Source organism: Melanostigma gelatinosum, assembly GCF_949748355.1.
Source record: "Melanostigma gelatinosum genome assembly, chromosome: 2".
NCBI classification, from domain to species: domain Eukaryota; kingdom Metazoa; phylum Chordata; class Actinopteri; order Perciformes; family Zoarcidae; genus Melanostigma; species Melanostigma gelatinosum.
The window spans coordinates 32,417,065-32,439,564 of record NC_136635.1 but is presented as its reverse complement, the minus strand read 5'-3'; the positions used below and the strand labels follow the sequence as shown (position 1 = coordinate 32,439,564).

Sequence of the window (22,500 nt, the reverse complement as noted above, 5' to 3'; positions counted from 1 at the left end):
TACTCACTGCTACAGATCATCTACATAACTACTCACTGCTACAGATCATCTACATAACTACTCACTGCTACAGATCATCTACATAACTACTCACTGATACAGATCATCTACTCACTACTCACTGCTCACTGTTGGTTGCTGGGGTTGACTTTTGCACTACTGTTTTTCACCAGTCAGTTAATTTTACACTACTCTATTTCATTGTATATACTGTGCATTTTAGTTGTTTTATCTTATATATTCTATATTCTGATATATAATTTGTCCTACTCTGTTATTCTATTGTGCATTTTTTAATACTTAATATTTTTGGTTACTCTGCTACTTTGCTAATTGGTGTGTCTTGCTGCTGTAACATACACATTTCCCCCTGGGGATGAATAAAGTACATCGCTATCTATCTATCTATCCATCTATCCATCCATCCGTCCATCTGTCTATCTATACAAAGAAGATGAGTGTCGTCAGTCATTTGGGACAATAAACACAGAATTTCCACGTTCTTAATGCTTTGTGAGTCCATCACTCATGTTTGCTGGTGTTGCTGACTCAGCACGGATCTCAGACCCGGTTCAGTCTGAACTCTGCCGGGTCTCTGTTCCTCTTCCCGTGGGACGGTCCTGTGCGCGGTTCCTTGCATGTTTATCCTGCTCGTGTGTTTGATGCTCTAACGCCGCGCTGACAGGATCCTCTACTTTTCATCTTAAACATGCTTTATGATTTATGGTAAATTCTTTACACAGTTACAAATCATTCCTTTGTAGAAGCACCATCAGCTGCCACCAGCTGTGGAATAATCCACCGCTGAAAATAGTCCCCAACAAAGTCACTATCTCCTCCTGTTTGTTGATCAAAACTACAGTGAGCAGCTGTTTTTAGAAATGATTGAGCTTAAAAAAAAAGAACCATTTTTAAAGATGTATGTCTTCGATGACACAGACAGGAAGTGCGATGGATTATCACTCAGTTTTGGTCTTTTCATGTACTGACAATAACAATAAATAGAATAACTCACAGCCTTGACCGTCAGCGGAATGTGCACTGACTAGATGAAGCAGCCTGAGGACCTGTGAGTGAGCCCTCTGTGGAGGGTCAGAACCCTCTGAGCCGTGCTCGTACAGCCCCTCATCTGAGACCAACACACGGACCTTAGAGCTACACAGAGAACGACGGCTCTGAACCAAACGCATGAGCCACTGGTGTCTGAATCAGAGCAAGCGTTGAGTTCCACTTAAGAAGGATAATTATTGCTGCGTCACTGAGGAATCACCTGCTTGTGTGTGGAGCCATGGAGCCCGCAAAGGTCCATCCAATGTAGGAACAGCGTCTCAAGGGATGAGGCCGCCATCATTGTGTTCTTGTGATACTTTCTTACTTCCTGTCTGCAGCTCTTAGCTGCAAACCTTCTTTCTTCTGAAGTCAAATAAATCTACCTCACGACAGTATGTTGTTCTTCTCTTTGAGACTCTAAGCCAGCTGTTCCCTGTTTGTAGAGAATGCATCTGTTGACTGTTGGACTACTTTCAGTGTTCGCTTGCAGATACATTCATTGTTGGTTGGAGTCTTTTCATGCGGCCGATGATAATAAACGGCCTTGTGTCCTAATATGACGTTCCCATACAACCATACAAATAAAAAATTATGCGTTTTATTAAACCTAACAAAGTTTTGGAGCCTTTTTCAGTTTTGTTTTGAAATGTTACCCACGTGTTTCAACCTGCGACCATAATCCAGGACAAATGATGTTTCTCTGGAAAAGCAATCGAGAGTCGAGTTCAGCTGCATGGGAACGTGACTTTGTCACGAAACAAATGCAGAATATCCTTCAAGGTCTCATCATCTGAAGCTGTGAAGGCGATGACACAGAGGGGCTGATGTAACCCGGATTCCTCTCTGATACTGTACTTCATGAGTCCGGCTCTATCCTCACTGCTCCTCGATAGATGGAGGACTCTGAGCAGGTTCCAGAGCAGAATGTTGCATAAAAAACAACCCAAAAAGCACAAACTTCTGGCGAGAGAATGTGAGAAGCCTCCCCTGTATCTTCCCTCAGTGATGACTGTGTAGCTGCTACATCCTGGACCTCCGTGCAGCTGCTGCTCTGCTTCTCATTATCTTCTGAAACGCTGCACAAATGCCTCGGCTCGGGCTCTGACGCGTGTCACACATTTCCATTGTAAATGTGTTATTTGGAGAGGAACTGCGGCGGCGATGGCTGCGCTCCAGATGGAGACGTCCACCAGTAAAAATAACAACGCGCGGCACGTCCGAAAATAAGATGTTTCTAAATCGCAGGAAACATTCGTATTCGTGCAGATTGTGCTTGTGTGTCAGTCTCTGTGTGCTTTCTTTTTTAACTCTAGTATTTATATTCGTGTGCGTGTGTGTGTGTGCGTGCGTGTGTGTGCACGGTGCATGCGTGGTGGAGCACTTTGTGGGCGATTTGTGCAGTAGATTCAAACCCCTCAGCACTCTGCATCCCGCTGTTCTCTCTCTCTTCCTCTGTCCTCTCCATCTATCCCTCTCGCCCTCACTCCCTCTCTCTCTGTGAGTGGAGGAGTAGACACACACTTAACAGCGGATGAAGCTGCGTTCCTGATGTAGGTAGTAGATGTTCTGTGCTTCTCTTCCCCGTGTCGGTGCTGGGACCGTTACACCGATCACTTCCTGCTCCTCTGACTTCTTTTGCTTTTGGAGAATTCTGCCGACGAAGCTCGTCGGCCTTTTTCCTCCAACAAAGTAGGATCACCTGAAGGATTCCGGCTGTTCGTACACATTGTCTCAGCCCGTGTTGTTCATGTGTTGTCCTCTCTTCTCCGTCTCTCCTCAGGATAACTGTGCCAGAGTGCTGCTTGTTCGTGGAGCCGACAAAGACGTGAAGAACTACAACAGCCAGAGTCCGTTTCAGGTAGAGGCAAAAGAAAGAAGCGCTCTCCTCCACTGTGGTGTGCATGTACGCGGTTATGGAAGATCTATTTCAGAACAGAAAGAACACATTATATTTGGTAGCAGCACGTTACCATGTTACCATGGCAACAGTGTAAAATGGTCAGCAGCAGCGAGCGGATGGCCGACGTCTCTCCGGCCAACGTGAGACGTGTTTCACTTCACCGGCGCTCAGAGCGGAACCACGAGTCAGCACCGCGCCCGCCATTGAGCAGCTCGTCCTTCCACAGAAGTTCTTCACACGATTTTAAACTCGACGTTTAAAAACAATAACTTTTGGGAACTTTAGCCGCAGTTCTTTAGCAGAATTGTTCTCCATGTTTTCTCTTTATAAGAGAGATCGTAGGAGGAGCAGCCTTCAGAGAGGCGAGATGATTTACAAGACTGTAGCAAACTAAAGCATCAATAAGACGATAGAATCATCACTCTCTCGTTTCAGACCCTCAGTAGATAAAACAGTCCGCAGCTCTGTCCCCGAAAGATGACGTAACAGTGTTGTGAATTACGTTCGTTTAGGGATGTTGTTAGTTGTGGATCTGTTTGCTTTTAACGCAAATGAGTCCAGTCGGGAGGAGGTCCTGGTGCTGCTGCTGCCTGTATCCTTCCGATGCCGAAACATAACCACCTCGTTTTGTTTCAATTTCGTCTTCATTTTAAGCCAAAGCGTGATGTTTCACACTCAACCTGATGAAGGAGTTTTGAAGCATTTTTTGTTTTCAGTTGATGTCGTTAAAGCTGTGAACGTAATCCAGAAGAAAATATGTGTCCTTCGTAATTGAGAGTGCAATTGAGTTGTATGTGAAGGTGGTTTTGTAGGAGACGGGTTGTAAATGTTCGTCATGTAGCTGCTCGCCTGTGATCGGATGTGTTCACACATATAGTACACGGTGTCATCTGCGAAACATCGACTGTTGAAAGAGAGCATCTAGGAAGACTTTCATTTACTAAAGAGAGAATTTCAAATTATTTCACAGATTTTCTGTTGCAAAGTAAAGCAACAAATAATGCTGTTAGTATTATTATTATTATCATTTTCTCCTAAAACTTACGTTACCATACAACCTTTGTGGTTTATGTTTTGTCGTAGATTACGTTGGCGGTAGACGCATCTCAAACATGTTTGCAATGGGCCTGCAGTCAGCAGGAGCAGGACGTGGACGGGTCAAACCCGCAGTACAACAGCGTGTAAACGTAGTACTTCAAACATAACCAAGATGTTTTGTTTCGTTCTACTATAATTTTATTTTAAGCTGAATCCTGATGTTTTTTACTAAACCCAACCGCGCGGTTCTCTGCCCTTTCTTTGTTTTGTTTCGGTTTAAGTGTAAAGGAAAAATATTCACACACTCGTAGTCACGATGCAAAGAATGTTCAATAATTGTATAGTTTACCAATGTTTCGACATGGGAGGACCATATAGCTGCCTCACCCTCTCGGTATTTAAAAATCACAACAGAGGAATGTTTGGTCAAGAAAACAAAGGTGATCAAGAAAGTCGACACATACAGATCTGAACAGTTTCTAGAATGCTTTTTGCCATCAGGCTACGCCCGAGTTACGAAAGAAGCTCATCCAGCAGGCGTTTATGAAAGGCAGCCCCACGGGGTCCTCCACTTTTCTCCACTGCCACTCCACAGCGGAGCGCTTCATTGGCTGGAGTGCTTGACGAAGGGGAAGGGAGCCCGGGCAGAAGGGAGGTCAGGGTGTTGGGTTCTGCAGCCGTGGCCTCGATTGAGCTCACGTGTCAGTGTTACGTGCAGCTTTAGTTCTATTTGAGTGCGGCGCGTGATTCAGGATCAATACTCTTCTCTGTTGCATCATGGAAGTAGGACCTTTTTAGAAAACAACCATCCAGTGAGGTTGTTCTCTGAAACATCACTAATAGATTTAAAGGAAAAGTCGGCATTGAAACTGTTAAGTAGCCTAGAGATGACGTTCACATGTGGGTTATTCATATTTCTGTATCCATGATCATAACAGTATTCAGCTTTCTGCAGCACGGTCATGTCAGCCTGACACCCAACCAATCTGTCATTCTGTCATCCATCAGTTTAAAAATAAGTCTCTCAGAATCACAGACTTTCTGCAGAAAGCGTCCAACAAACACACACAGAGAAATCTGTTGCAAAAGAGACACAAACAGCAGATGTATTTCTACTGACGAGAGCCTCGACAGCAGAACAACCAGCAGCCACTAGACATGCTGTGGACTCGCTCTTGTTTTTCGAGTGGAGGAACTCGCTCCCTTGCTCTTACTATCTTTATCGCTGTTGCACTCTCCACCTACACATGGAGCCAGGAGCTGAATCCAACAAGTTGATGCCTGTTTTCTGATCGGCCCAGCGTTCTGGATTATGTAGGAAATCAGTAACTGAGGTAGGAGGAGATGAAGGACAGAAGAAAGAGTGGTGCATCAAAAACAAATTACAAATATAAGATGGATTGTTGGACACAACACAACCAGAGATGACTCAACCCAGTGAGGCTCGAACATGTAATTCCAAAACCAAAGGCTTGAATCTGCGGCTCTAACACGCCTTTCACCTGGCTGCAGGGATTTGCTCCCATTCAACTACACGAGCATTAGTGAGGGTCAACGCCGGTGTTGATGTTATTCCAAAATGAAGAAAAATCCGAAAAATTTCCCTTTGGACCAAAAGCTCATTTGTCCGACAGCCCGTTAAAATACACACTTTCCCTGCAAAAGAAAACAGAAGCACATGGCTAATTATTATGCAGAATGACATCATCGGACCTTCCCAATTCTTTCCCTACTGGCAAATGCATGATCCAGCACTCTGCCTCTTCTTACTCGATGCTTTCGTTGGCTGGGTTGGTGAGGTTTAGGCATGAGGAGTGAGACTGGTCGGGTTTAGGGTAAGAATATCAGGGTAAGGACTAGTGGCAGAGAAGGTCCGATGATGTCATTCTGTTTAATAATTAGCCATGTGCTTCTGTTTGCTGAACAGAGAGTTTGCTTTTGGGTTGTTGGACAAATCTGACACTTTTCAGACTATTGGGGTTTTTGGATGGGGTTTGGATCAGGGCTCTAATCAGGCCAGTCTAGTTATTCTTCATGGAGCTGGTTTTGTGCATTCCCTTTCCAGAACCATAAAGTGTTTTAGTCTGATTTAATTCGCTTTTTGGACGATTTGGGAGCTTTTCCTTTGAGAATCAAAGTTTACTATGTGGCTGAAAGTGTAGGGACCTCCATGTCCACATACTTTTGGCCGTAGTGAGTATTTTAACCATTTCATTATGTATGGGCGGATTATGACACAATGGACATAGAAATGCAAAAAGCCCCACCCCCCTACATAGGAGGAAGACACATACTTTACAGTTGTTTTGCGTCTCTTTGTAGTTGTTTTGTGTCTCTTTGTAGTTGTTTTGAGTCTCTTTGTAGTTGTTTTGAGTGTCTTTGTAGTTGCTTTGTGTCTCTTTGTAGTTGTTTTGTGTCTCTTTGTAGTTGTTTTGTGTCTCTTTGTAGTTGTTTTGAGTCTCTTTGTAGTTGTTTTGTGTCTCTTTGTAGTTGTTTTGTGTCTCTTTGTAGTTGTTTTGAGTCTCTTTGTAGTTGTTTTGTGTCTCTTTGTAGTTGTTTTGTGTCTCTTTGTAGTTGTTTTGAGTCTCTTTGTAGTTGGTTTGAGTCTCTTTGTAGTTGGTTTGAGTCTCTTTGTAGTTGGTTTGTGTCTCTTTGTAGTTGTTTTGAGTCTCTTTGTAGTTGTTTTACATCTCATTGTAGTTGTTTTACATCTAGTTGTAGTTTTTTTGAGTGTCTTTGTAGTTGTTTTGTGTCTCTTTGTAGTTGGTTTGCGTCTCTTTGTAGTTGTTTTGCGTCTCTTTGTAGTTGTGTTGCGTCTCTTTGTAGTTGTTTTGAGTCTCTTTGTAGTTGTTTTGAGTCTCTTTGTAGTTGGTTTGAGTCTCTTTGTAGTTGGTTTGTGTCTCTTTGTAGTTGTTTTGTGTCTCTTTGTAGTTGTTTTGCATCTCTTTGTAGTTGTTTTGTGTCTCTTTGTAGTTGTTTTGCATCTCTTTGTAGTTGTTTTGAGTCTCTTTGTAGTTGTTTTGAGTCTCTTTGTAGTTGTTTTGAGTCTCTTTGTAGTTGTGTTGCGTCTCTTTGTAGTTGTTTTGAGTCTCTTTGTAGTTGTTTTGAGTCTCTTTGTAGTTGGTTTGAGTCTCTTTGTAGTTGTTTTGTGTCTCTTTGTAGTTGTTTTGCGTCTCTTTGTAGTTGTTTTATGTCTCTGTAGTTGTTTTGAGTCTCTTTGTAGTTGTTTTGTGTCTCTTTGTAGTTGTTTTGCGTCTCTTTGTAGTTGTTTTGCGTCTCTTTGTAGTTGTTTTGCATCTCTTCGTAGTTGTTTTGCGTCTCTTTGTAGTTGTTTTGCATCTCTTCGTAGTTGTTTTGCGTCTCTTTGTAGTTGTTTTGAGTCTCTTTGTAGTTGTTTTCTGTCTCTTTGTAGTTGTTTTCTGTCTCTGTAGTTGTTTTGAGTCTCTTTGTAGTTGTTTTGAGTCTCTTCGTAGTTGTTTTGCGTCTCTTTGTAGTTGTTTTGAGTCTCTTTGTAGTTGTTTTCTGTCTCTTTGTAGTTGTTTTCTGTCTCTGTAGTTGTTGTTTTTTTGTTTGTATCTCTTTTATTTGTGTGTGCATGTTAATATTTTTTCACCAAGTCCAACAATCACTAAAGAGAGTGGGCACTCTGCCCGCTTGTTAACTTCGACCGAGCGAACTGCTTGAAAAACGGCATCATTAGGAGCCAACTGAACTACTGGAACAGTGCAAATGTCAATAAAAAGCGGTTGCCACTGAATGAGGCAGGCTGGCGTTGTGCTGCTGCGTGTGCTCTTAATTAGGCCGCTGTGTGGGTGTGCGGCCATGCCATCAGATAATATCATGTGTCAGTTCAGTGTCTGACTGTGTGTGTGTGTGTGTGTGTGGCCTGATCACCATTGTTGCATTACAACAAAATTAAAATAATTTGAGTGTAGCTGAAAACTCCCGTCATCCTCTCTGAGTGCCCCGTTCTCCAGATAGAGGGCTTTTCAAAGAGATACAAATGTATTTTCTTTATTTAACATTCCCCGTCCAACAATTGGTCACATCCTCTCCACTTCCTCGAACTCTTCTTTGTCCTTGTTCTCTCCTCAAACAGCATTCTTGCTTCCCTCCAATCTAACCTCTTCGCTCCTCTAAGCTTTTCATCCTCTCTACCCAATTTTATCTCCACGTTTTCTTTAATATCTCTTCTGCACTTTCTCCTTTGCCTTTCTTCTAATCTAATTCCTCTCTCCACTCCTCATTGTCTATATTCCACGTCTTTCCTCCCCCCTTCATATCCTGCCCTCTTTGCCCCCACACATTCTCTTGTTCCTCGCATCGCCTTTGGCGCCTGCTACGTTCAGATATTATTCCCCCTCCGCTTCTCCGTCTGCCGCCCTCATTATTATTCAGAGTTACATGCAGTGAATTACAGCCACCAGTGACATGTCATGTAGCGCAATGTGCCAAAGTGTTGTCAAAGTATTCAAACGTCAAAGTATTCCAGAGGTCCGTGTCATCCGGACAGTTTTGCAAAAGCGCAAGCAGGCGTTTTGAACCTGGTTCAGCTCAAACCCCCGACGAACAGCTGAGTTTTGGTGCCATAGCAACGGTCGCTCTCTCACCCCCCCCCCCCCCCCCCCCCACACACACACACACACATTCACAGTGCCTCAGTGGGAAGTATGAGCTGCAACAGCACCTGAAACTAACATGACATGACTCAGAGTTAATGGGAATACAACAACATGCATCTGTGGGGATGTTATGTAACTCTTGTGTTTCATAGAATGTGTTCCATGTAAATGAACCAGAAGGCTGACTTGCATCATCCTTCGCCGTTCACGCTGCACTTGTCAGTGTTTTTATTCTGACAGTGGATCTAGTGGATCGTAGCTGTGTCGTCTTTCAGCTCATTGTTCCCCTCATGGGTCCGTCTCACTGCTTTTATAAACCTTGTTTCCTGCAGGAGGGACGGCTGTTTTCAGCATGAAAAGCTTTGATGAATCCACTTTACATGAACAGAGAGCAGCTGATGAACATCGTGGAGCATTTAGCAGCTAAAGAGAGTTGGTCCAGACGAACAGCAGTAATACGAATGGAATATTAGACTTCAAGACTTCATACGAACGCTCACGTCGGCTGGATGTGAATTCGACACATCAGCGAAATCGACTTGAGCCTATAATGTGTGTGTGTGTGTGTGTGTGTGTGTGTCTGCAATTTATTTCTTGATAGATCCTCATTAGCACTGCAGCAAACCAGCGTTTACTGTGTGAGCAGTTATTATGTGATCATTATCATGGAACGACTGAAATTACCGTAACTTCAAAATATACCTGAGTGGAAATGTGCTCAACATCAAAGCGTGTAATTTGTAGTCACATGAGTCAACCGTGCTCTTGTCCTAAACCTGATTAAGTGGATGTGTTGCCTGAACGTAACTTCCTGTAAAGACGGAAGTTTATTTTGAAAAGACACAATGCCTGTAACGAACACGTCCAAAGCATGACGTTGGAGGGGAGCGTAGAGTGTGAACGTCTACTTTATCCTGAACACTCAGTTACAAACATACCAGTATTTCATCTTGGTGATAAACAGCCACTTCCAATAATAACTTTGCTCCCTTGGAACGTGAAGATACAAGAAGTTTGTCCTCAGACCTGAGTCTGATCAGCTCCTTTAAACTTTAACGCACCATCTCCTGCCTCAGCAGTGACGCTGAGTCTTTTGTCCGTCATTCATCGTTGATTGATTGTCCGTCTCATGCATCGCTTCTGTTATACACAAACCATTTGTCTCCATGACTACCAGGGGAGAGCAGGAGGAGAATGGGTGTGGGGGCGGTGACGGTGGTGAAGGTGGGCGGTGGAATGATGATGAGGGTTAAATCGGGACTGTGTTTCTCGTTGCTTATCGGTTACCTGCTTTCATGTCACATTACCTCATCAATTCTAATGAATTTCAACTTCCTTCCAGCTTCATAAGCTGATCAGGTTGTTTGAGTTCCTCCGTGAGGTCAAAATGTCAAAAGACATCAAGAGGTCAAGATGGATTTGGTGTAACTTTTGTTTCAACCATCAGAAGTGGACGTATTCACGGGGACGTCGCCCTTTGGTTTGTGAACTTTTTAAGCCCTCAGTTCAGCAGTTTGTCTGTCGCCATTTTTGTTTTTGGTCATTGCCGTCTTGGTTTTTGCAATTTAGGCGACCAAAATGTTACAATTAACTTCCATGACATGAAAACACAGGGTTTAAGTTTAAAGACAAAAACACAGACAACTGCCAGACCAGACAACGCCGTGGTGTCGACCTGTCAATCACTGTAGCCCCGCCCTAAAGCATCCCCTGCTTTATGGTCTGTGTGACTCTAAATGGACCATAATGTACTAAATGAACATCATGCTGTATTGAAGAAGACTTGAAACTAGAGATTGAGACATAAACTCATGTTTACAATGTTTACTGAGGGAATAAATCAAGAGAGAAGTAGAGTCATTTTCTATAGACTTCTATACAACCAGAGGAGTCGCCCCCTGGTGGACACTAGAGAGAATGCAGCTTTAACACGTGAAGCATCGACTTCCTGTGTTAAAGTTGCTGCCTGGTTTCACCAACATTTGAATATGTATTTAGTGTGAAGCAGGTCCTGAAACTACAGTTTATTGTGACCCAGACATCTAAGTAAAATAAGCCCGACCTACTCGACACCTTTGACCTTTAAATCCCCAAATCAGAACCTTTTAGAGAAAGTAAAGTAACATCAACAGGATCGGCTTTTATTGTGTTCCAAAAGTCTGCTGTTGTATTGCATCAGAAAGCCTTGAGTGTATTATAAATGCTGTTATAACATGATACGGCGTCTAATACACAAATGGCAAACAATATCTTCAGAGTGCTGCGTCTTCATAGTGTTGAAACCGCTTTACCGCTCGCTTCAAACATCTTACAAATACAGTTAGCTCTGCATCAGTCAGTTTTCAGGCCGCAGTGGAAACGAGGGCTTCATCCCTCACTCTGTCACTTCTTCCTGACGCATCACATCCACCAATCCTGCGCCGGGACCAGGGTTCCTGTGGGAGGGCGGCCTGTCACAGATTGGTCACACGTGGTGGCGTTGCACTGTGGGAGATCCAGCCGGCGTCGCCTCCTCCTCCTCCGTCTCCCTCCCAGGAAGCATCACATTTGCTGCCGTGAAGAAGAACACGATTACACGTAACGACTCACAGTTCAGCCCCGAAGGAAAGCTGGAATATAATATTGTATATGAATGCAGCGTGTAGACAAATCCGTACTGGTGGGAACCATCTATGTTTGAGGCTCCCAAGTGCTTCTTTTCTCCGAAGTTATTTTATTTATATGAAGAAAATCATGATATGAATGTTAGCCGACCGGCTAACAACCTCTGCAGCCGGCTCAGCATGAAATCCCTCCACTGCCCCCTAGTGGACACTCAGAGAACACACTGCTGTGTGTGATGATTTCAGACCTAAAATTGCTTTAATTTGTTCAGCAGACAAATAGTTCAGGGATTTTATAGCAAACCAAATGCAAAACAGTCAGCCACCAAGTAATATACGAAGATATCTGGAACCATAAATACCATGAAACATGAAGCTTTCAAACGCTTTTCATTTTGATTCATTTGAAAATGAATTTCAATATTAGTTTGATAAATGTATCACTTACAGTACGAGCTTTTTTCTTATAATCACATTCCATGTTCTTGCGCTGCACACGTCGATGAAGAAGTGGACCTTAAAGCAAAATCATTTAGTTGAGTTGAGGTTTGTGCGTCGGACTATTTGTCCAGGTTTAAAGACGAGACAGATCTTGGCTTACGTGAGACATTTCTTTTTTATGTCTTCAAGGTATCTGTCGACCCCTCAGGCTTTTCTGTTTGGGGGACGTTGTCCTATTGGGACATAACAGACTAATTAGAGTGGAGGACAATGTGTGTAGTTCATCAAGAGAAGACAGGTGAATAAAATACACTCATAGATATCACCATGAAACTTCCCCAGCTGATTACTCACATCAGGACAATATTTCGTTGTTCAAGTTTTCTGAAATGTTTTGTTTTAATATGCAAATGATGGTTCGTCTAATGGTAACTAGGAGAAATCTACCGACGCAAACAGACAAAGTAGTAAAACAAACACTTGTTGTCTGAAAGTAGAAATGTTATGGAAGCAGAATAGCAACGTTTCCATCAGTTACATGTTCAACAAATCCGCTTTCTTGTTTTTACCCGTTAATATAAGATCTTCCGTCTGCACAGCGGCTTTAACTCGCTCTCCATGTGACTTTGCTTGTGCACGCCATTGTGTCATGTGTGAATCCTGACTCTGTGTGTGTGTGTGTGTGTGTGTGTGTGTGTGTGTGTGTGTGTGTGTGTGTGTGTGTCCGTCCGTCCGTCCGTCCGTCCGTCCGTCCGTCCGTCCGTCCGTCCGCGTCCGTCCGTCCGTGTGTGCGTCGATTAGTTTCCAGATGATTAAAGCCATGAAGATTCGAATTTGATCAAGTTCAAAGCCAGTGGCTGTTCAAAGAGGAGGAAAGTACTCTCGTTATTGTGATTAAGAAGTCCTTTCTTGTACTTGTTTGAGTACTTTCTAAAATCAGTGAAATTGATGTATTGTGCTCAGCTGCTTCTGGAGACAATACGTAATCATGTTTATTTGCTTTTCTGTAGAAAAGATTTCACATATAGAGAGAACATTGCTTCTGAGGATGGGTATATATTGTATTTTTTTAAGAAGCTACTTTTACAGAAAAATGTTGTCATTATGTGCTCTTTATGTTTTACATTTACGATCTTAAAGAACTTGCAAAGATTAAATAATAACAAATTGTATTTCTCTCTCCAGGTCGCCATTATTGCTGGAAACTTTGATCTCGCTGAGCTCGTCAAGAACCACAAAGAGACAGATATAGGTAAGAAGTGAAGCAGCAGCTCCTCTTTTGCTCCCCTCAACTCATCCATCCATCCATCACCCATTCATCCATCCACACATCAATCATCCATCCATCCATCACCCATTCATCCATCCACACATCCATCCATCTGTCCATCCATCAAAACGTACATCCATCCACACATCCATCAAAACGTACATCCATCCACACATCCATCCATCAATCATCCATCCATCCATCACCCATTCATCCATCCATCCATCATTCATCCATCCATCCATCACCCATTCATCCATCCACACAGCCATCCATCTATCCATCCATCCACACATCCATCCATCCATCAATCATCCATCCATCCATAAGTCCACCCATCCATCGATCCCTCTAGCCATCCATCATCCATCACTCATCCATCCGTCCATCCATCACCCATTCATCCACACATCCATCCTTCCATCCATCCACACATCCATCATCAATCATCCTTCCATCCTTCCATCCATCCATCCACACATCCATCCATCCATAAATCCACCCATTCATCCATCTATCCCTCTAGCCATCCATCATCCATCCATCCATCCATCCCTCACATATTCTCCCTCATCCATCCAGCACATATTCCTGAATCTCCCTCAGGATATATTTCAAACCCCCTCGTGGTCTGATCCTCCGAAATGATCTCTCTGTATAATCCCCTCTGATGGATTACGAGAGCGTTGCCAAAAGGATGAAAGTTGATGTTTACGACAGGACAATCCCGGACCGATCAGCCCAGCAGGAATGATCAGTGCTTCAGCCGCTGGGGTAGTTTAGTGGGAGCTGATTGGTCGGTCTCCAGAGGTGTCGACTGATCTGTGTCACTCTGTGTGGAAGGACTTGATTAAGTCGGCATTAACGCTTCTTCTGTTAATTGTTTCTTACACAACATAATGCTTGCGTGTTTTAGGGAAAGCTTTTATAAAGTGTGTTTGTGTGTACAAATCTAGTCTACATGATACTGAACCAAATCGAGCTTTTAAAGAGGATTCAAGTGGCTGCATCCCAAATCAGGAAATAAATGTGCATTGAAATTCATTATATATATATAAATATATGAGAGTTATTTCACTCTGCATCTGCGTGTGAGAGGAATGAGAGGGAGGTGAGAAGATTTCTCACGAACATACAGAAATGAAAAAAAAAAATTGAACAAGCTCCATGTTTTTTTTTCTTTCTTCTTTATCTTGCTATTTATTACCTTTCGTTGCTTTGTTGCCAGACATATTAAGTTCTGGAGAGGCAGATCGGCAACAGACTAAAACTCTAATTTAACACCTAATGGAGTTACATTTAAAGCACGCAACCTCAAATCATTTACAGCTTCAATATATATACAGTATATATACAATGATACACAATACGCTGCTCACAACCGCTGTGTCGATGTTTCCAGTTGTGTTGAGTGAGTGAACACGGAGCCTTTACTGTAGTTTGTGGCTCGGGGGATTACGGGGCCTCAGAGAAAATGAGAAAAGATGTACAAACAAATAAATATATAAAGGAGGACGGAGAAAGATGAGGTCGGGAGGGAAATGAATGAAGAGAAATCGAATCTAATCTGAGGATGTAATCCTGCGATTGTTGCCCTCTCTCATGGACCAGCCTTGCACGGCGGCAACCTGGCGAAGGGCTAAATGGGAAAAAGAAATCCCTCGTTTGTTATCCACATCTGCTGCCCCCCCCCCCCCTCACACCCACACACACACCCACACACACACACACCCACCCACACCCACACACACACACACACACACACACGCTCAGGTAGTCGGTCCGTCGCCGTCCCCCTCGTGTTCGGACATCTTTGTCCTGTTTCTGTGACACCTGTTGGTTCTGTGGATTTGGGGATGGGACATCTTTACTTCTGGATTCTCGATTGGCCGCCATGGGTTCAGCCTGCTGCAAATGTGGGTGCCCCACTGGCCTCCTCCTCCCCCTTTGACCCACTCCCCCATACTCCCATTGGCCCTCTCCACCTTAAACACTTGCTCAGCCCTTCTCACTGGAGACAGCTTGTGTCATGTGGAGCCTCTTATTGGCGATATGCAGCTTTAGTGTGTTTAAATGTTGATCATGGACTCAGTGTGTGTGTGTGTGTGTGTGTGTAATGTGTAATGTGGTCTGAACACCATAAGCCCTGTGGCTTTCACAGTTTCTCTCGCTCCCTCTCTCCAGATGATGTAACAGTTCAGCTGCACAAATCTTCTATTTCATTGCGTCATTGTTTGTAGATTTCACTACATTGTCACGGCTGGACTCCCAACTGGTGAAACATTTGAACTGGCCAATAGGGGCCTCCAAGATCCCGCCCAGGGGCCGTTTACTGGTTAGATCCACTGTTTGTCCTATTACCCTCACCGCAATTTTTATTTGAAATATGAAACATTTAAAAGAACTTCTGACACCTGTTATTTATTCGTATCACAGATCAACACCAAATCAGAGAGACTCCAAATAGTTCAAATCGCACAAATATCCAACTATCTTCTGAATATCAATGCAAATACAATCAATTAAAAAATGCACTTTTACACTTCTCTTGTGCCAACTTAAAGTTAATGTATTTTCTGAGGACAGAGATGCTTGTTTGATCGACCTCATGTTAAGTCTACTTTTAAAGATAACACGCAGCATTTTCACGGTTGCAAATGCCATTCAAAGTTGGCGATTCCTCGATGGTTAAATGAGCCAAGAGGGGATGATCAAGCAAGCTACATAGTGGAATAGAGAAATAAAAAACATTATTTTCTGGTTGCTTCACGACGGCTAAGGTATAGAGTGCAAATAAACGCACCCAAACCTCCTTACAACCCTGCGGGACAGGCTGCTCTCATACAGCGTTTGTATAGCTATACCTATACAAATCCCAGTTTTATTGTCTAAACCTAACTAAGTAGTTTTGTTGTCTCAACCTAAGTAGTTTTGTTGTCTCAACCTAAGTAAGTAGTTTTGGTGTCTAAACCTAACTAAGTAGTCTTGTTGTCTAAACCTAACTAAGTTGTTTTGTTGTCTAAACCTAACTAAGTAGTCTTGTTGTCTAAACCTAACTAAGTTGTTTTGTTGTCTAAACCTAACTAAGTAGTCTTGTTGTCTAAACCTAACTACAGTGGTGGGCCGTCAGGGCCTTCTCTGCTGGCCTAAACAGAATCACAAAGCTATATCTATTTTATAATTTAATAATTTTTCTGAAATACACTACATGTATTATAATTTATAAAAATATTTCCCCATTATCTTATGTTCTCATTGCACAGCTACTGTCTTCCTCAGTTGCTCTGCTTCCAGTGCAGCTTGTTTTAAGTAGAGCTTTTATCCAATCAGATCTCACCTCTGTGTCTCTAGGTAAGAACAGAGACCCAGGCCTGCAGACGGAGGCCTGCATCCATTTGCAGTTTAAGTGAACGGGACGATATTGTTGATTGTCATAGTCTTCAACCAATCAGATCTTTAGTTTGACATGTTGGGCGTATTCTTTGACGTATCAGAGCCTGCTCGCCGGCCTATACTGACGTTAGCATGAGTGCAGCTCAGTGTCCATGCAGCGAGGTGCAGAGTGTGCTGTGATTGGTCAGTGGGCGAGCATGTGACTATCGTGAAACGAAGCTTAACACTAGAGGCATGTCGGGTAGTGAATCATATCACGTGATGCAGCTCAGCCAATCAAATATGAGCATTCTGACTGAGTGAGATGCACCATGACACAGGGGGCTGAGACGAGGAAAGACACTGCAGAGCAGTACGTACAATCCTCAAGTTGTGAAAGTAAAATCACAAGATGATCTCTATGGGCTGTGACTTGTCATTAAGGAATGCTGGTGGTTCCCACAGCCAGACCAGCTGAGAACCACTGTCCTCCATGAACGCAGAAAACATTATATTTTCCTGAATATAAGCTTCTGCATTTTCCAGATGCTCGAGTACTATTCAAACATATTGCAAGTCTCGTACCGAACGTTACGTACATTTAATACGTACATATTTACGTACATTTAATACGTACATCAGCCTTAGAAAATGATAATATCTGTGGCACCATCATGTGGTTATAAGGTGGTATTTCAGCTGCAGGACAACAGTGAAGGCCTAGGTATAAAATGCACGGCCCGCCACTGCCTAACTAAGTAGTTTTGTTGTCTCAACCTAACTAAGTAGTTTTGTTGTCTCAACCTAACTAAGTCGTTTTGTTGTCTCAACCTAACTAAGTAGTCTTGTTGTCTCAACCTAACTAAGTAGTTTTGTTGTCTCAACCTAACTAAGTAGTCTTGTTGTATAAACCTAACTAAGTAGTTTTGTTGTCTCAACCTAACTAAGTCGTTTTGTTGTCTCAACCTAACTAAGTAGTCTTGTTGTCTCAACCTAACTAAGTAGTTTTGTTGTCTCAACCTAACTAAGTAGTTTTGTTGTCTAAACCTAACTAAGTAGTCTTGTTGTCTCAACCTAACTAAGTAGTTTTGTTGTCTAAACCTAACTAAGTAGTCTTGTTGTCTCAACCTAACTAAGTAGTCTTGTTGTCTCAACCTAACTAAGTAGTTTTGTTGTCTCAACCTAACTAAATAGTTTTGTTGTCTAAACCTAACTAAATAGTTTTGTTGTCTCAACCTAACTAAGTAGTCTTGTTGTATAAACCTAACTAAGTAGTTTTATTGACTAAACCTAACTAAGTAGTTTTATTGACGAAACCTAACTAAGTAGTTGTATAGCAATACTTAAATTTGTGTTTTCAGAACACTATCTCAGAATAATTGGTCCTCGTATTTATTGTTCATAACACGCTGAGCACACAACAGAATCAATCCCGCATTGATCTCAGTTATTGTGGATTGAGGCACTAAGTGCTCACAGAATATTTCGACCAATGCACGGACATATTAAAGAATAAGTATTTTGTGTGGCCTGGAATATATAAACGTTGGTTGACGAGAACACACTGTGTTGGATCACAGATGCAGATGTGTGCAGTTGTGACCATCAACCGTTTTCTGAATGCGCTGCACGCTATGTTGAGTTCCTGCTCTGCCCGCAGGCCGCAATTATTCAAATCACACATTCACATTCTGTTTTCAGTCAGCAGAAGGTGCGAGGAGTAATCTGTGTGTCACATCTGCCCGGCCAGCATGTTAGAATATTAGATTGCATTGAAAACAAGCGTTAGTGCAGGTTCATCCCATGACAGGAAGCAGCGATGAGCGCCGTGCTGCACGTAATTATTATCTTAATTCTGAGGCTTGGAGGCTCTTAATCAATCAGTTATTTCATCTGCTGCCTCTGAGGCTCCTATCACACACACAGAGAGCAGAGATGACTAATATTACTTCAGTTTCAAGTGCTTGAATACGGGGAATTATCTCTTCAGCGGGGCGCATTCAGTGTTGCTATCATTTCTAGATGGACTCCTGTGCAAAGACAAAGGCGGGACGAAGCTGTGTGAGTGGGACGCGACGTGATTGCTGGAAGAGAAAGAAAGATTCTTAAAGGGCTGACGGCCTTCATGTGGTTAACATGTGAGAGTGTGTGTGTGACTGATGTGCTGTAGTTATTATCTGCACATTGAAAGGCGTGGCCATGGAAATGTGTCACCATGTGGTTGAATAAATAGGCTGTTCTACCGCAGACCAACCACGACCATCAGGTAACCGTTGAGTTCAACAATCACAGGAATCATTATTATTAGTAGTAGTAGTAACAGTAGTATAACAGTAGTATAACAGTAGTAGTAACAGTAGCATTAACAGTAGTAGTAACAGTAGTATAACAGTAGTAGTAACAGTAGTAGTAACAGTAGCATTAACAGTAGTAGTAACAGTAGTATAACAGTAGTAGTAACAGTAGTATAACAGTAGTAGTAACAGTAGCATTAACAGTAGTAGTAACAGTAGTATAACAGTAGTAGTAACAGTAGTAGTAACAGTAGCATTAACAGTAGTATAACAGTAGTAGTAACAGTAGTAGTAACAGTAGTAGTAACAGTAGTAGTAACAGTAGTAGTAACAGTAGTATAACAGTAGTAGTAACAGTAGTAGTAGTCTGTCCTGAGTTTCTCTTTGCACTGTAAAGCAGTTTGGATCAATTATGTTGTGCCAATATGTTAATATACCAAAAGTGATACAGTATATCTGTAATTAGCCAATAATAAATGCCTTCAATAGTATCAGTCAGGATCTGATAATCATGTTAATTAATCAACAGTGACAAATTAAATATGTTAAAAGACCTGCACAGTCACCAGATTCCATCAAACCACCAACTGAGGGAATGTCTTTTGGAAGAAACATTTCAGAGACATTTCTCCTTTAATTTCTCACACATATATGCTGATGAGCATTTCTCATATCCGTCTGGCTTTGTGTGATATTTGCCAAATAAAACATTCCAGCATGGAATGCATTGCACCATAAAAAATATCCACAAAAAACGGTGCAGCCGACCAACCAACGTGGAACAATAGGCAAAACATTTATGCAGCCACATGATTCTCTTTAGCGTCCTCATCTTTCCCATTAATTCGTCACACATTTCCATATGTAGATAACGACTTGCAGACAATAATACAGAGTCTCTGCAGCTGAACGACAGAAAACAACTCAAACATTTAAACAATTAATGCAGCAGTGTGTTAATTCCCAAATCTGCTCCTAAAAGAGGTTATTTAGTTTCTTTACAATCTCTGACTGTCACTCGAAAATAAGACACACACACACACACACACACACACACACACACACACACACACACACACACACACACACACACAGAGAGTTTAGTGAATGAGTGGTGAGGATGTCTCCAGAAGATATGTGTTGTATTTGTCTTCTCCATGCAGCAGTAAGCCTGTGTAAGAATGATTGACAGATGGGCGTATTCGACCACCCGCTGCCACAGTGTGATAATCCCACAGGGAGTATGTGTCGCACACTTTCATACTTACACACACACACACACACACACACTCACACACTCACACACTCACACACACACACCTTAACCACTGTCACACTCATCTATTCCCAGTTTGCTGCAGGATTTACAGTTCAGAGGACGCTCCACGTCTTGAAGCTGCAGATCACTGTAAGCTGCACCTGAACACGAGCCGCTTCCTGCAAGAGCCCGAAACAGGATTTTAAAAAATGCATTATAAAACCCACAGCTGGCTGAGTCAGCTGGGTCTCTGCTGCAGGAAAACACAGACATCCAGTTGTCAGTTGGTGGAGGGCACAAGAAACTGAATGTTAATGCAGTTTGGTTTATTTTTATATACACACAGCCAGGTAGTGGACAACGAAATGGAAACCCACAGACTGGATATAAGAAGTGGACGTAGTCACCGTGACTTCACTCATTGGCTTCTGGACTGATGTTCTGAAGCCTTGAGTTCAGCATTGTGGCCGTCACCATCTTGCTTTTCTGCAGCCAGAAGTCACACTAGAGGGAGTTAAGTCATCTTTAGCCAACCAAAATGTTACAATTAACTTTTATGAAGTGTAAACACACTGTAAAGAATTCAAGTTGTGAGATGAAAACACAGGCCAGACAATGCTGTGATAGAGACCTGTCAATCACTGTGTAGCCCCGCCCTAAAGCATCCCCTGCTTTATGGTCTGTGTGACTCTAAATGGACCATAATGTACTAAATGAACATCATGCTGTATTGAAGAAGACTTGAAACTAGAGATTGAGACATAAACTCATGTTTACAATGTTTACTGAGGGAATAAATCAAGAGAGAAGTAGAGTCATTTTCTATAGACTTCTATACTGTCTGAAGAGTGCATCAAATAAAACCTTCATTCAATCAGGTAACATCTTTGTTTCATTAAAGGAGGATTTAAGATTTATATCACAAATAACTAATTATTAATAAAAACACCCTGTGTGTTGGAGCAGGGTGCATTTTAGTTCATTTAGAACATGCAAGTTGAAAATGAATCAATTAATCGTTGAACAAAATGTACGCTCAATATGCTTTGTTCTATTTTTTTCAGGAATTTATGGACTTTATTTAAAAATTACAATATGTCATTAAAGAGTGAGGTTATATCTAAATAAATGAAGGCTACTCGTTGATTTATTCATCCTGTGGAAATGTTCTCTTCCCTGAAACAAGGGTTTCTACTGTAATGTGGGTTACACACACACACACACACACACACTCTGAAATCAATGCTATATTTGGCTGATGGTTCCAGCAGTGTATCCAGGAAGGAGGACAAATTGATTCTCTCAATTTCAACATCCTGCCAGCGAGGAAGGAAAACTTTCCTCACGCTGATTCAGATTCATTTTAGTGCTGGGCAACGATTACAATTTGTAATCGCGATTAATCGCATGATTTTTTGCGATAAATCGCATTGTTATGGCAAAGTTCAATAATGAATTAAAAAGTAGTGTATTGTGCACTTTTATTTTAAAAGTGCTGCTATATGAACAAACGGTCAATAACATTTGGTTTGCAAACACGTATTAAAACAAATGAGGTGCTTTTTAACAGCAGTGTTCTCTTCACACAGCAGCAGTTCTATCTCTTCTATATCTGTGCTCAGTGTGTGACTGTATGTGAAACGTTCCACTGCTGTGCAACAAGAACAACATGTTTCAGCACGTTTCAGCTAAATGTCTGTCTTCATGACAGTCAGAGCGTGTGATGCAGCTCGACTCTTCATCACTGTGATGCTGTAACTCAGAGGTGATGATGGAGACGCAGCGATCAAAGAATAAAGACACTTTACCCACAATGCAGGTGTATTAGGTGCAGGTAGCATGTTTTATAAGCCTTGTGTATAATCATGTGAATATAATTCATACTTTGTTATCTTATTCTGAAATATCTTATTCTGAAAACCGGATGTTCGTCTGAAGAAACCGGATGTTGTCTCACATTAATCTTTCCGCAAACTTTCTTAGCTCATTCTTGAGGCTCATACATGCCGCCATTCGTTGCGATCCTAAAGGTGCGTTCACACCAAACACGATGCGGATACTAATCAATACTAATCAATACTAATCGATACTAATCAATACTAATCAATACTAATCGATACTAATCGATACTAATCGATACTAATCGATACTAATCAATACTAATCAATGCCAATCGATACTAATCAGCTGCAGTTTGTCTCCACTTATCTGTGTTCCGTTGTTGCGCTCCGTTGTTGCGTTCCGTTGTTGCGTTCCGTTGTTGAGTTCCGTTGTTGCGTTCCGTTGAGTTCCGTTGTTGCGCTCCGTTGTTGCGCTCCGTTGTTGAGTTCCGTTGTTGCGTTCCGTTGAGTTCCGTTGTTGCGCTCCGTTGTTGCGCTCCGTTGTTGCGTTCCGTTGTTGAGTTCCGTTGTTGAGTTCCGTTGGTGAGTTCCGTTGTTGCGTTCCGTTGTTGCGTTCCGTTGTTGAGTTCCGTTGGTGAGTTCCGTTGTTGCGTTCCGTTGTTGCGTTCCGTTGTTGAGTTCCGTTGTTGCGTTCCGTTGTTGCGTTCCGTTGTTGCGTTCCGTTGTTGAGTTCCGTTGTTGCGCTCCGTTGTTGCGCTCCGTTGTTGCGTTCCGTTGTTGCGCTCCGTTGTTGCGCTCCGTTGTTGAGTTC

The 22,500-nt window shown here is 42.3% G+C and overlaps 1 protein-coding gene across 1 annotated transcript in view; it reads left to right on the top strand.

Moving 5' to 3' along the window:
- The window catches only part of shank2a (SH3 and multiple ankyrin repeat domains 2a), a 120,987-nt gene that overhangs the window by 20,291 nt on the left and 78,196 nt on the right, over nucleotides 1-22,500 (top strand). The window contains exons 8-9 of the mRNA XM_079291991.1: nucleotides 2,831-2,908; nucleotides 12,840-12,906. Coding sequence (XP_079148117.1) covers nucleotides 2,831-2,908; nucleotides 12,840-12,906 — 145 coding nt within the window. The remainder of the gene's footprint in view (nucleotides 1-2,830; nucleotides 2,909-12,839; nucleotides 12,907-22,500) is intronic.